Genomic DNA, 12,198 nt, shown 5'->3' with positions numbered 1-12,198 from the left:
GAACCAAAGGCAACACGAGGAAAAACTTTTTACGCAGCGAGTGGTTAGGATCTGGAATGCACGGCCTGAAAGGGTGGTGGAGGCAGATTCAATCGTGGCTTTCAAAAGGGAATTGGATAAGTGCCCGAAGGAAAGAAAGTTTGCAGGGCTACAGGGAAAGGGCAGGGGCTGGGACCAGTTCAAGTGCTCTTGCAGAGAGCCGACACGAGCTCGATGGGCCGAATGGCCTCCTTCTATGCTGTAACCATTCTGTGATTCTATGCTGCATTATCCCTCCTTGTCTATAATCTCACCATAGAGTTCGACACAGTCGCCCACGCCATTCTCCAACAATGCCTCTCCTCAGATGCAGCTCTGTGAAATTAACTTTTTGAATATATCTGGAGTATCTCCAGTAATGCCTCCTCTCCTCCCGAGAGATCAATTGTTGACCTTCGGGCGAGGAATTCGGTAATGCCCCAGTTGGGATGTAAAGTTTTGAAAAGTTGGAAAAGTAGTGCCAGGCGCTAATCATTGTCTCATCCAGCAATATTCAGCTTTAGCTCCATGAGGGAAGTGGAGGGCTAACTCAGGCGCTAACCACTTCTCTTGGAGCGTTAAAGTCCGAGAGCGGGATGGTAGCGGCAGAATGCTAAACAATTTTGAGCGCATTGATCACGGCATGAGAGGCTGCTTCCCTCGCTTAAAGGAAGGGCCAATGGTGCTGCACAAGCTCGTTGTCAGCAGTTCTGGTTTGCCAGGCGACCTGTGCGACTGCCATTACAGCCCCAAACACTCTCTCAAAGTGGAGGGCTGGGACATCTTGCCCCAGTGAAACAGGGAAAACTTTGCACAGGCACCAGATTGGTGCAAATATTAAAGGTTGTGCCAGCTGAAAACCATTCCCTTTAATTACCGCTCCCCAAGCGGCCAGCCAAGTCGACATGCCTCCTCTTGCTGGCGCTGTTGATGCCCGGCGATACAGCAGGGGGCAGGAGGGCAATTTCACACCGGGGGCGGTAACGGGACTCTGCGCATTTTATGACATCATGATCTGCGAGGCGCTAGAGGCCCAGGCGGTAAGGGTTAGCGCCAGGACTAAACCGGCACTGAAGTTCACGAGCATCGCTGCATTTTCCGCGCCCATTCGCTAACCCCTTAGCGCCCCGTTAGTGCTCTCCCCTCCCCCCCCCCCCGACGCTAACGAGAGGTGCTAACCTACCGAATTTCTAACCCTTACTCTTCTGTATCGACACGTTATCTCTTGGTAACATTCACAACCACATGATCAGATTCCACATTTGCACTGATGTCACCTAGTTCTACCTCTTCAAGTCGCCCTCACATACTCAACTACTTGTATGCTATCAGACTGCGTGCTTGTCATCCTGACTTCGATAAGTCAGGACTTCTCCCAGCTCAACATTGGGAAGAGTGAAGTCATTGTCTTCAGCCCCCAGCGTAAACTCTGTTCCTTTGCCATTGATTCCATTTCATCTATCCCAGCCATCGTATCAGGTCGAACCAGATTGTTCATAATCTTGGCATCCTGCTTGTCCTCGAGCTGGATTTCAGAGCCCACATTCTCTCCATCACAAAGACCATCCCCTCCCGCCTCCGCCCCCTCTGCTACCGAAGCCCTCACACGTCCTATGGACTGGAGGGTAGCTAATGTAACACTTTTTTAAAAAGGAGGGAGAGAGAAAATGGGGAATTATAGACCGGTTAGCCTGACATCGGTGGTGGGGAAAATGTTGGAATCAATTATTAAAGATGAAATAGCAGCGCATTTGGAAAGCAGTGACCGGATCGGTCCAAGTCAGCATGGGTTTATGAAAGGGAAATCATGCTTGACAAATCTTCTGGAATTTTTTGAGATGTTTCCAGTAGAGTGGACAAGGGAGAACCAGTGCATGTGGTGTATTTAGACTGTCAAAAGGCTTTTGACAAGGGCCCACACAAGAGATTATTGTGCAAAACTAAAGCACATGGTATTGGGGGTAATGTATTGATGTGGATAGAAAACTGGTTGGCAGACAGGAAGCAGAAAGTCGGAATAAATGGGTCCTTTTCAGAATGGCAGGCAGTGACCAGTGGGGTGCCGCAGAGTTCAGTGCTGGGACCCCAGCTATTTACAATATACATCAATGATTTAGATGAAGGAATTGAATGTAATATCTCCAAGTTTGCAGATGACACTAAGCTGGGTGGTGGTGTGAGCTGTGAGGAGGATGCTAAGAGGCTGCAGGGTGACTTGAACAGGTTAGGTGAGTGGGCAAATGCATGGCAGCTGCATTATAATGTAGATAAATGTGAGGTTATCCACTTTGGTGGCAAAAACAGGAAGACAGAATATTATCTGAATGGTGACAGATTGGGAAAAGGGGAGGTGCAACGAGACCTGGGTGTCATGGTACATCAGTCATTGAAGGTTGGCATGCAGGTACAGCAGGCGGTGAAGAAGGCAAATGTCATGTTGGCCTTCATAGCTAGAGGATTTGAGTATAGGAGCAGGGAGGTCTTACTGCAGTTGTACAGAGCCTTGGTGAGGCCACACCTAGAATATTGTGTTCAGTTTTGGTCTCCTAATCTGAGGAAGGACGTTCTTGCTATTGAGGGAGTACAGCGAAGGTTCACCAGACTGATACTCGGGATGGCAGGACTGACATATGAGGACAGACTGGATTAACTGGGCTTGTATCTACTGGAGTTTAGAAGAATGAGAGGGGTTCTCATAGAAACATATAAAATTATGATGGGATTGGACAGGTTAGAGGCAGGAAGAATGTTCCTGTTGCTGGGGAGTTCCAGAACCAGGGGTCACAATCTGAGAATAAGGGGTAAGCCATTTACGACCGAGATGAGGAGAAACTTCTTCACTCAGAGAGTGGTTAACCTGTGGAATTCTCTACCACAGAAAGTTGTTGAGGCCAGTTCGTTAGAAATATTCAAAAGGGAGTTAGATATGGCCCTTACAGCCAATGGGATCAAGGGGTATGGAGAGAAAGTAGGAAAGGGGTACTGAGGTTGAATGATCAGCCATGATCTTATTGAATGGCGGTGCAGGCTCGAAGGGCCGAATGGCCGAATGGCCTACTACTGCACCTAATTTCTATGTTTCTATGTCCCATCATCACCTCCAATCTCGACTACTCCATGGTCTCCTTTTTGGCTTCCAAACTTCCACCTTCCATAAGGGCCAGCTCGGCTGAATGCATCCCGTCCCACTCCCCTATCCTCCCCGAATTACATTGCTTTCCATTTCTCCAACATGCCAAATTTTAAATCCTCATCGTTAAATTCTCATTTTGCCTCACCTCATCCCATCTCTGCAATTTCCTCCAGCTCTATAACCTTCTGCACCCCCTCCCAAACACTCCCTCCCTTCACCTCACCATTAGAAGTAGGTCCTTCAGCCACCTCGGGCCTATCCTCTGCAATTCTCCCCCTAAATCTCTTTACCTCTCCAGCACCTTTTTCTTAAAGCACCTTCTCGAAACCCATGTTTTCAACCAAGCTCTTCGTCACCTCTCCGAATCGCTCCATCGCGTTAATGCTGTGAAGTGTCCTGGGATTCATTTTACATTAATGGTGCTACATTAATGGGAAAGTGTTAAGTGTTTGTTTCCGCCCTCTGGGAACACATCTAACATTCACTGCTTGTTTTTTCTTGATGGTGTGAGTAAAATTAAGAACGGGTGACTGACTACAGTCTGCTGCTCTTAAATCGGTAAGTTCCAAAGGATTGAGAGTCTGTAGGTTTCAGCGGCAGTGAAGAGAACGCTTGCATAAAGTTATCACTTGTAAAAAGATTGTTGGTCAGATCTTCTTCAGTCCCTAACTTTTGACTACGTTGCTACTCTAGGGCTGGACTGACAATGAAGCTGATATTTCCAGTCTGAGTTCAAGACCGGTCAGCAGAGAAGTTTGCTGTGAGTTCAGCAAAGATACAATGGAGCCAAGCGACACCAAGGACAAATCAAAATTGAAAAGCAATGATTCGGGCATCTTTGAGCAGGTAATGAGCTAGCTTCATGGAGCAGCAGCTAAGGATCATGAGACGCAACTGATTTGAGGATAAACTGCAACTCAATGTTACCCGCGGATTGTATTCCGCCTCCACTCAGCTCATGTGTGATGAACTGTAGAGGAGCCCTTACAAGAAATATTTGAATCAGTTGAGAAATAAAGGATGTCACTTTGAATTAGGGCAACAGCGTAAACCGGGCGATGTCAGATCAGCATCTCTCCCAATTTTCAGGAGAGGTGTACAACGGCGGCTGATCCAATATAGCCCGTTTTACGCTACCGGCCAAAGACAGAATTACGCCCAAAGTGTGAGACTTGTAAAGGGACGTCTCTGTGCGAGAAACTTAAATAATGTCTGATGATTTAACAGACTAATAACTCAACGTGCGATGTTGAAAAGTGTACTTGTTCTTTGGATTTATCTCAAAGCTCAAAATGGCCCTGAAATTCCTCAAGGGTGAGTGGCTGTTCTGCCAGTATCCTACCGTAACTTACTTTTTGTTTCAAAAATATACTTTATTCATATAAAATTTTCACAATACATTGGAAAATAGTTCAGTACATTGCGGTCAGCAATTCCATACAATTCATTTGGATGCTGACAGCAGTTCCATACAACAGACCCCATGGGAAAAAAGGGGTCTAATGTTTGTACCAGGACCAGAGGGGACTGCTTACAAGGCACTTTGACCCAGACCACTCACATACTGGCCAGAGTCAGTCAATCAATCAATCAATCAATCACTGTTCAGGTGCAATTCATTGAAGCTTCAACAGTAGAGAAAACTTCACTGGGTCATCATAGGCAGTCCCTCGGAATCGAGGAGGACTTGCTTCCACTCTTAGCATGAGTTCTTAGGTGGCTGGACCGTCCAATACGAAAACCACAGACCCTGTCACAGGTGGGACAGATAGTCATTGAAGGAAAGGGAGTGTGGGACAGGTTTGCCGCACGCTCTTTCCGCTGCCTGCGCTTGATTTCTGCATGCTCTCGGTGACGATTCTCGAGGAGCTCAGCGCCCTCCCGGATGCACTTCCTCCACTTAGGGCGGTCTTTGGCCAGGGACTCCCAGGTGTCAGTGGGGATGTCGCACTTTATCAGGGAGGCTTTGAGGGTGTCCTTGTAACGTTTCCGCTGCCCACCTTTGGCTCGTTTGCCGTGGACAAGTTCCGAGTAGAGCGCTTGCTTTGGGAGTCTAGTGTCTGGCATGCGAACTATGTGGCCTGCCCTGCGGAGCTGATCAAGCGTGGTCAGTGCTTCAATGTTGGGGATGTTGGCCTAGACGAGGACGCTAATGTTGTGCTGCCACTTGAAAAAGAATGAGGTAGTCAACCTGAGAAGTAAGCGGGAGAATCTTTTATTGAAGGAAAAAGAAGGAAAGATCAAATCAGTAAAGTAAATAAATAAGGGGAAAAAATTCACCCCAGCTCACTGCTCTCAGGTTTCTTTCTGGTCTCCGTGTAAGTTGTCAGGCCATCCCTTTCAGTTATTGTGTGGTGCATTCCACGAGGAACTCGAGGGGGAGAAAGGGAAAACAAAAGCGGAGACTCAAACAAAGCCCAGAAGCAGTTATCTTTAACAATGTAAGTTACATTTATTAGACAGGGTCTTGGTGTTCTGCTTAAACAAATGTAATGCACGAGGATCAAATGAAGGATTTATCAAAGCTGCTCAGAGGAGAACTAGCTTTAAGGTTTGATTTGCATCATTGCGTGATTTGCAATGAAGCATTGAACGATCAGCTGATCTTTTTCTCCTTTATTCCATCTCGGGATGTGGACAAGGCCGGCGTTTATTGTCCACGCCTAATTGCCCTTGAGAAGGTGATGGTGAGCTGCCTTGTTACGTGGGAACATATGAAAAATGACAGACAGGTAAAGACCCTCAGGTCCATTGAGCCTGTCCCATACAATTACGATACCTTGTGTATCACAACATGTACACGCCACCCCACCCCAAACCATGTGATCTCCTGGGAGAGGCAAAAAAAACAGATGAAAAAACCCAGGCCAAATTAGGAAAAAAAACCTGGGAAATTCCTCTCCGACCCATCTAGGCGATCAAAACTAATCTAGGAGATCACTCTGGCCATTAAATTCCTTGCAGTACCTACCTTCTGTAAGAGTTAATCTCCGTCACAGCCAGAAACAAATCCAGCTTTTGCTTGAAGGAATTCAGCGAGTCTGCATTCACCACATGGAACGGCAGCTTGTTCCTGAGGTCGACTGTTCTCTGGGAAAAGAACCGCTGCAATCTGTGGATCAGCAATCTCTTGAGGTTTATGATTTCAGCATCCTGCTAATTTCAACGATCTGGACAGCTTTCTTTTCAGACAACTTCTGACAAGGACAACATCTCGATGACTGAAGTGAGTCCCAGAGATGATGGGAGACTCCCTCTCAAGGTACAACAACCCATTCTGTTAACTAAATGAATAAAGAATGAAGCTGGTTCTGCATGCACTGTCAATAACAAATATGTTCCACAATGCTGAAAAGTTATGCTAAACCTGTATCGAACCTTGGTCAGACCACACTTGGAGCACTGCGTACAGTTCTGGTCGCCATAATATAAAAAGGATATAGAGGCACGGAAGAGGGTGCAGAGAAGATTTACAAGGATGATACAAGAAATGTGAAGGTGTACATATCTGAAAAGGGTGAACAGGCCGGGTCTCTATTCTCCTGAAAAAGGAACGGAGGGGTGACCTAATAAGAGGTCTTTAAAATTTTGAAAGGTTTTGATGGAGTGGATACAAAGAGAATGTTTCCATTTGTGGGGAAGAGTATAACTAGAGGCCATCAATATAAGATAGTCACCAAGAAATCCAATAGGGAATTCAGAAGAAACTTTTTTACCCAGAGAGTGGTGAGAATGTGGAACTCGCTGCCACAGGGAGTGGTTGAGGCGAATAGTATCGATGCGTTTAAGGGGAGGCTAGACAAGTATATGAGGGAGAAGGGAATAGAGGGTTATGCTGATAGATTTAGAGAAGGAAAAACGGGAGGAGGCTCGAGTGGAGCATAAACGCCGGCACAGACTGGTTGGGCTGAATGGCCTGTTTCTGTGCTATATCAGTTAAGGAGCTCGATCGGACTGCAGTATGTGTGAGGCCATATCTTTGCAGTCACCTTCTTAAAAATTGGACAAAAGTTTTATTAGCTACCCTCTTCATTGGTTTAATGACAGATCATTATCTTCGACTGTTATGTCCAGACAGCTGATACACTTCCTGTGTGTAACCTGTATCATGTTCCCTACATCAACAACGCACCAGCTAAGTTTTGTGTGTTTTTGTACAATACCAACACATTGGTATACCACAGTGTGTTCTGTACTGTGAGGACTCCATCACTAACACACACACACGTCAATGAACTTGTGTAGTTAGCAATTTACACCACGGATACATACCTGTAAATGTCTCGATATGGTAGCTGAGAAGGCATTGTTCTACAGAAGCTGATTTGGTTCAATATCGCTCTAACTCCTAACTTCAATGATTTTGAAACTAAAATGTTTTGCAACTGTACTATTTTTTTCATGTCTATGAATGTGGAATTTTTAAATCACAAGATGTTGACATGGGGTGATGGTGGTGGAACTGTGTTTTGGATAATTAACAGATGTTGCCATGGGATTTTTGGGAGCTTTACTAAATGATTATTCATACGAAAGCTGGTGATATTTCACCATTTCCAACAGTGAGATGTAACTTGCACAAATGGTCAAGTTATTAATCCAGAAATTAGTGTTTGTGATACTAGCTACATATACTTGGGTAACATTCGTCTGTCCATTGTTTTAACACAGGTCTTTACCCATTTACAATTTGAACATAATAACCTAAGAAGCAGGAATAGGCCATTTGACCCCTTCAATAAGATCATGGCTGATCTGATCTTGGCCTCAACTCCATTTCCCTGCCCGCTCCCCATAACCCTTGACTCCCTTATCATTCAAAAATCTGTCTTTCTCCATATTAAATATATTCAAAGATCCAGCCTCCACAGCTCTCCGGGGCAGAGAATTCCAAAGATTCACGACACTCTGAGAGAAGAAATTCCTCCTCATTTCTGTATTAAATGGGCGACCCCTTATTCTGAAGCTATGCCCCCCCGTTCTAGATTCCCTTATGAGGGGAAACATCCTCTCTGCATCTACCCTATTAAGCCCCCTCAGAATCTTATATGTTTCAATAAGATCACCTCTCATTCTTCTAAACTCCAATGAGTATAGGCCAAACCTGCTCAACCTTTCTTCGTATGACAACCCCTTCATCTCAGGAATCAACCTAGTGAATCTTCTCTGAACTGCCTCCAATGCAAGTATATCCCTCCTTAAATACGGAGTCCAAAACTGTACGCAGTACTCCAGGTATGGCCTCACCAATACTGTACAGTTGTAGCAAGACTTGCCTACTTTTATACTCCATTCCCCTTGCAATAAAGGCCAACATTATATTTGCCTTCCTAATTACTTGCTGTACCTGCATACTAACTTTTTGCATTTCATGTAAAAGAACCCCTAGATACCTCAGTACTGCAGCATTTTGTAATCTCTCCCCATTTAAATAATAATTTGCTTTTTTATTTTTCCTACCAAATTGGATAACCTCACATTTTTCCACATTATACTCCATCTGCCAAATTAATGCCCACTCACTGAGCCTATCCATATCCCTTTGTAGATTCTTTGCATCCTCCTCACAACTTGCTTTCCCACCTATCTTTGCATCATCTATTTACCTATAGAGCACTCCCTGCAGGGCATGCTGAGATGTAGAGGCCTCTGTGTCGATGAGGCAGGACTCACAATACGGGACACATTGAAGCGTGCAGGTTATTGGGTGAAACATACTGTGACTTGGTCAATCCCCAGCACTAACAGAAACCTGAACCAGGCCACTTGTTGCTGTTTTTATGTATTTGGTGTAGGTCTCTGTCATTTTCCTATTATTGTATCGGCTCGGATCGTCATTCCCCCTTTGAGACTGACCGCAACTTCAGGATGTAGCACATGTGCATCAAAACACGGAAATCCTGAAGTTGCGGTCTGTCATTCAATACTCCACCACAGGTTGCTCTGTGCCGCCCCACCCCCCCCCCCCCCCCGCGTCCCCCCCATGGCTGGCAATCAGTGAAATCAGTTGAACTGATGAAAACTTAAGCTTTTGCGATCTAATATTGCTGTTAAACACCCCATAAAAAGTTATGACTAGTTGGAATAGGTACAACTGGGATGTTAACAATGTTTTGATTGCAGAACAACCGTTCTGACCCTGAAAAACAAATTCTATATTTGTGGAATGTCAAATTCCATTCCGATAGACAATTGCTAGATTTTTAAAATATTAACATTTTTTTAAGTTTTTAAAATTATATTTCAGCTGCTACCTTAACCGCATGTGTATCTCCCGATCTTTATTTCATTCTCTGCAAAATTGTTAAAAGGTGAACTGAATCGGTGCTTTTTATTTCCTGGTTTGCTGTCTGTGAGAATTCTTCAATGTGATTGACAGCTAAGACAGCTTGGTGACATCACTACTGCTGGAGCTTCCCTTTTGGCAGTGCTACAATCAATTTAATGCCGAGAAAGCTTAGGTTTCGGCTGCAGGGATCGCGCGATATTTGTGGGAAGCTTTCTTCCATGTCGGCAGCGATCAGCGTCGCTTCACCCAGACCACAAATTCCAGGTCGCTGTCACTGTACATTGGCGATTTCAGGCTGTCTTACTACTTGGCTTAATTACTTTGATAACGATGCTTAATTTGACATACATTGCTGGTTTCTTCTGCCATCGTTTGCAATGTGAGTTTCAGATTTTCATTCCAGTTAAACTGTACACAGAGGCAAACATTTGTTACATTCAATATGATTGATAAAACATTACATAAATCCATCACCAGTTGTGTAATTGTGGATCTTGCTATTTATTAACAATGTCATTTAAAAAAAAATCAATCTCAGGATGTGGGCGTCACTGGCAAGGCCACATGGGCATTTATTGCCCATCCCTAATTGCCCTTGAGAAGGTGGTGGTGAGCTGCCTTCTTGAACCGCTGCAGTCCGTGTGGTGAAGGTACTCCCACAGTGCTGTTAGGGAGGGAATTCCAGGATTTTGACCCAACGAAGGAAGTGCCGATATATTTCCAAGTCAGGATCGTATGTGACTCGGAGGGGAACCTGGAGGTGGTGGTGTTCCCATGCACCTGCTGCCCTTGACATTCTAGGTCGCGGGTTTGGGAGGTGCTGCCAAAGAAGCCTTGGCGAGTTGCTGCAGTGCATCCTGTAGATGATACACACTGCAGCCACAGTGCGCCGGGGGTGGAGGGAGTGAATGTTTAGGCTGAACTAAATTGTCTTAGAAAGTGCTTCTATCAAATAACATTGTCCCTTTAACTAAGATCTTTCGTGCTTTCTAATGCTGATTAGTCATGTAAGGAATAGGAATCAAATGAAGAAGTTACAGAAGCTCCTTGGAACAGAACGTACTTTAAGATTTGCTTTGGATCATTGACTAGTTTGCAATGAAGTATTGACCATATTCTCTCGCTTGCCTATTCAGGTGGTCGGAAATCTGGATGATGATGGACAGAAGAAAATAGACATCGTATTGGCAAAGGCAGCCCAGATCCCCAGCATCGTAATTATACACAGTAGCAGCCGCCAGCAGTCTGAAGCCAGCCTCGGCCACGTCTGTGAAACAAGCATTCATGGAAACCAGCTACCCTTTCTCCCAAACCAGTAACAGCAGTTGCTGTTGAACCTGTTAGCAGTAATGAGCAACCAGAGTCCTTTGCAAAGGCAACATAATACCCAGCAACCTGTAAAATCAGGGCGGTCTCTGTAGTGCAGTGTACTCGATGTTCAATGTTTCGCCCTGAGCCTATTCGTGACATTCCTACAATCACCCCACTGAATGAATGGCAAATCTTTCTTTACACAGACCCCTAAACTGAACACCAATACTCTTAAAGTATTAACAAATAATGGTAGCCCGCTACAATGTCCTGAAGAAAGAGATTTATTATTGACTCGAGAACACAGGTGAAGGTGCAAGGTTCAGAGTGAACCTTGACCAAGTTTACAAGGCCAGGGGAAGAAGGTGGGATAAATCAAGGGCTAGTGGTTCGATGAGGCAATGCTTGGGTTTTGTAGATTGTCGGAGGAAAGCTAAATTTAGGGGGCTGAGAAGTTCCAGTGTTGAGATCTTGGAAAAGAAGAAGTTGCAGTGGAAGATGCGACGAGTCTTGACTTGCGTATAGTGAGGATGCCGTGAGGAGGAACAGCATGTACGATGGTGTATTGGGAAATTAGAACAATGAAAGCACTCCCACCCCAACTGACCAATCCTCAGATCTCATGGACGGGTTTTACACTGCCTATCCAATTATTAAAGGATCCTGAGGAATCACTCACCCAGAAAGACAGTCACAAATTATTAATGCAATAACCAGTGAGGATCCTAAATTCTGAATGTTTGGCAGAAGATTTCAATAAGTGGTTAATTAGTTGTCAGAAATTTTAAACTATTGAGCCCACTTGAGGAAAGGTCTGAAATTGAAGGGTCTGAGTGATTGTTATTTTATTAAAGTAGTTAACTCCATTTAAAAGAAGGCATTTTAGTCTGTGTACCAATCTTTAATTCACTGAGTAACATATCCATGTGAAATACTGATTACAACAACAACTTGTATTTATATAGCACCTTTAACGTAGTAAAACGTTCCAAGGCACTTCACGGGAGTGTGACAAGACAAAACAAATACATTTGATTAGGGTGACTGTAATAGGGGGTAATGTAATACAGTACATTGGAGCAGTATTGGTAGGACCATAGAATGGTTCCTTTTCCTCAGTCTGCTGAACTCTGGACATCAGCTCTACAACACAAGAGAGATTAAACCTCAGAGGGTGTTTCTCTCCTCAGGCCACAACCTTGAACAGTATTGGCAGGGGTATGGCACGAGGACACCTGCCCACCTTCTTGGCTATCAGTGCTGCATAGTGTGGCTGTTGACAGGGGAGTTTGGGGACACAACCTCACTGTGTGATAGGAAAAAAAAGCTTTAGGACTTTATTGATGTCCTGACTCTTCCCTAACAATCTGTACTAAATAGGTTTCTGCTTTCAGTCACAGAAACAACAAATGACTTTCATTTGCCTGTGTTTTTTTGAGGGCACCAA

General features: G+C 44.7%; 1 protein-coding gene across 1 annotated transcript in view; it reads left to right on the top strand.

The window, feature by feature from the left end:
* opn4a (opsin 4a (melanopsin)) overlaps positions 1-10,759 on the top strand; it is a 68,330-nt gene extending 57,571 nt beyond the window's left edge. The window contains exons 9-11 of the mRNA XM_070865273.1: positions 3,845-3,997; positions 6,342-6,413; positions 10,577-10,759. Of these exons, the coding sequence (XP_070721374.1) occupies positions 3,845-3,997; positions 6,342-6,413; positions 10,577-10,759 (408 nt within the window). The remainder of the gene's footprint in view (positions 1-3,844; positions 3,998-6,341; positions 6,414-10,576) is intronic.
* The last annotated feature ends 1,439 nt before the right edge of the window (positions 10,760-12,198 follow it).

The sequence above is a fragment of the Pristiophorus japonicus genome, chromosome 22, assembly GCF_044704955.1.
Source record: "Pristiophorus japonicus isolate sPriJap1 chromosome 22, sPriJap1.hap1, whole genome shotgun sequence".
In the NCBI taxonomy this organism is placed as follows: Eukaryota; Metazoa; Chordata; class Chondrichthyes; family Pristiophoridae; genus Pristiophorus; species Pristiophorus japonicus.
This window is presented reverse-complemented; position numbering and strand designations above follow the sequence as displayed.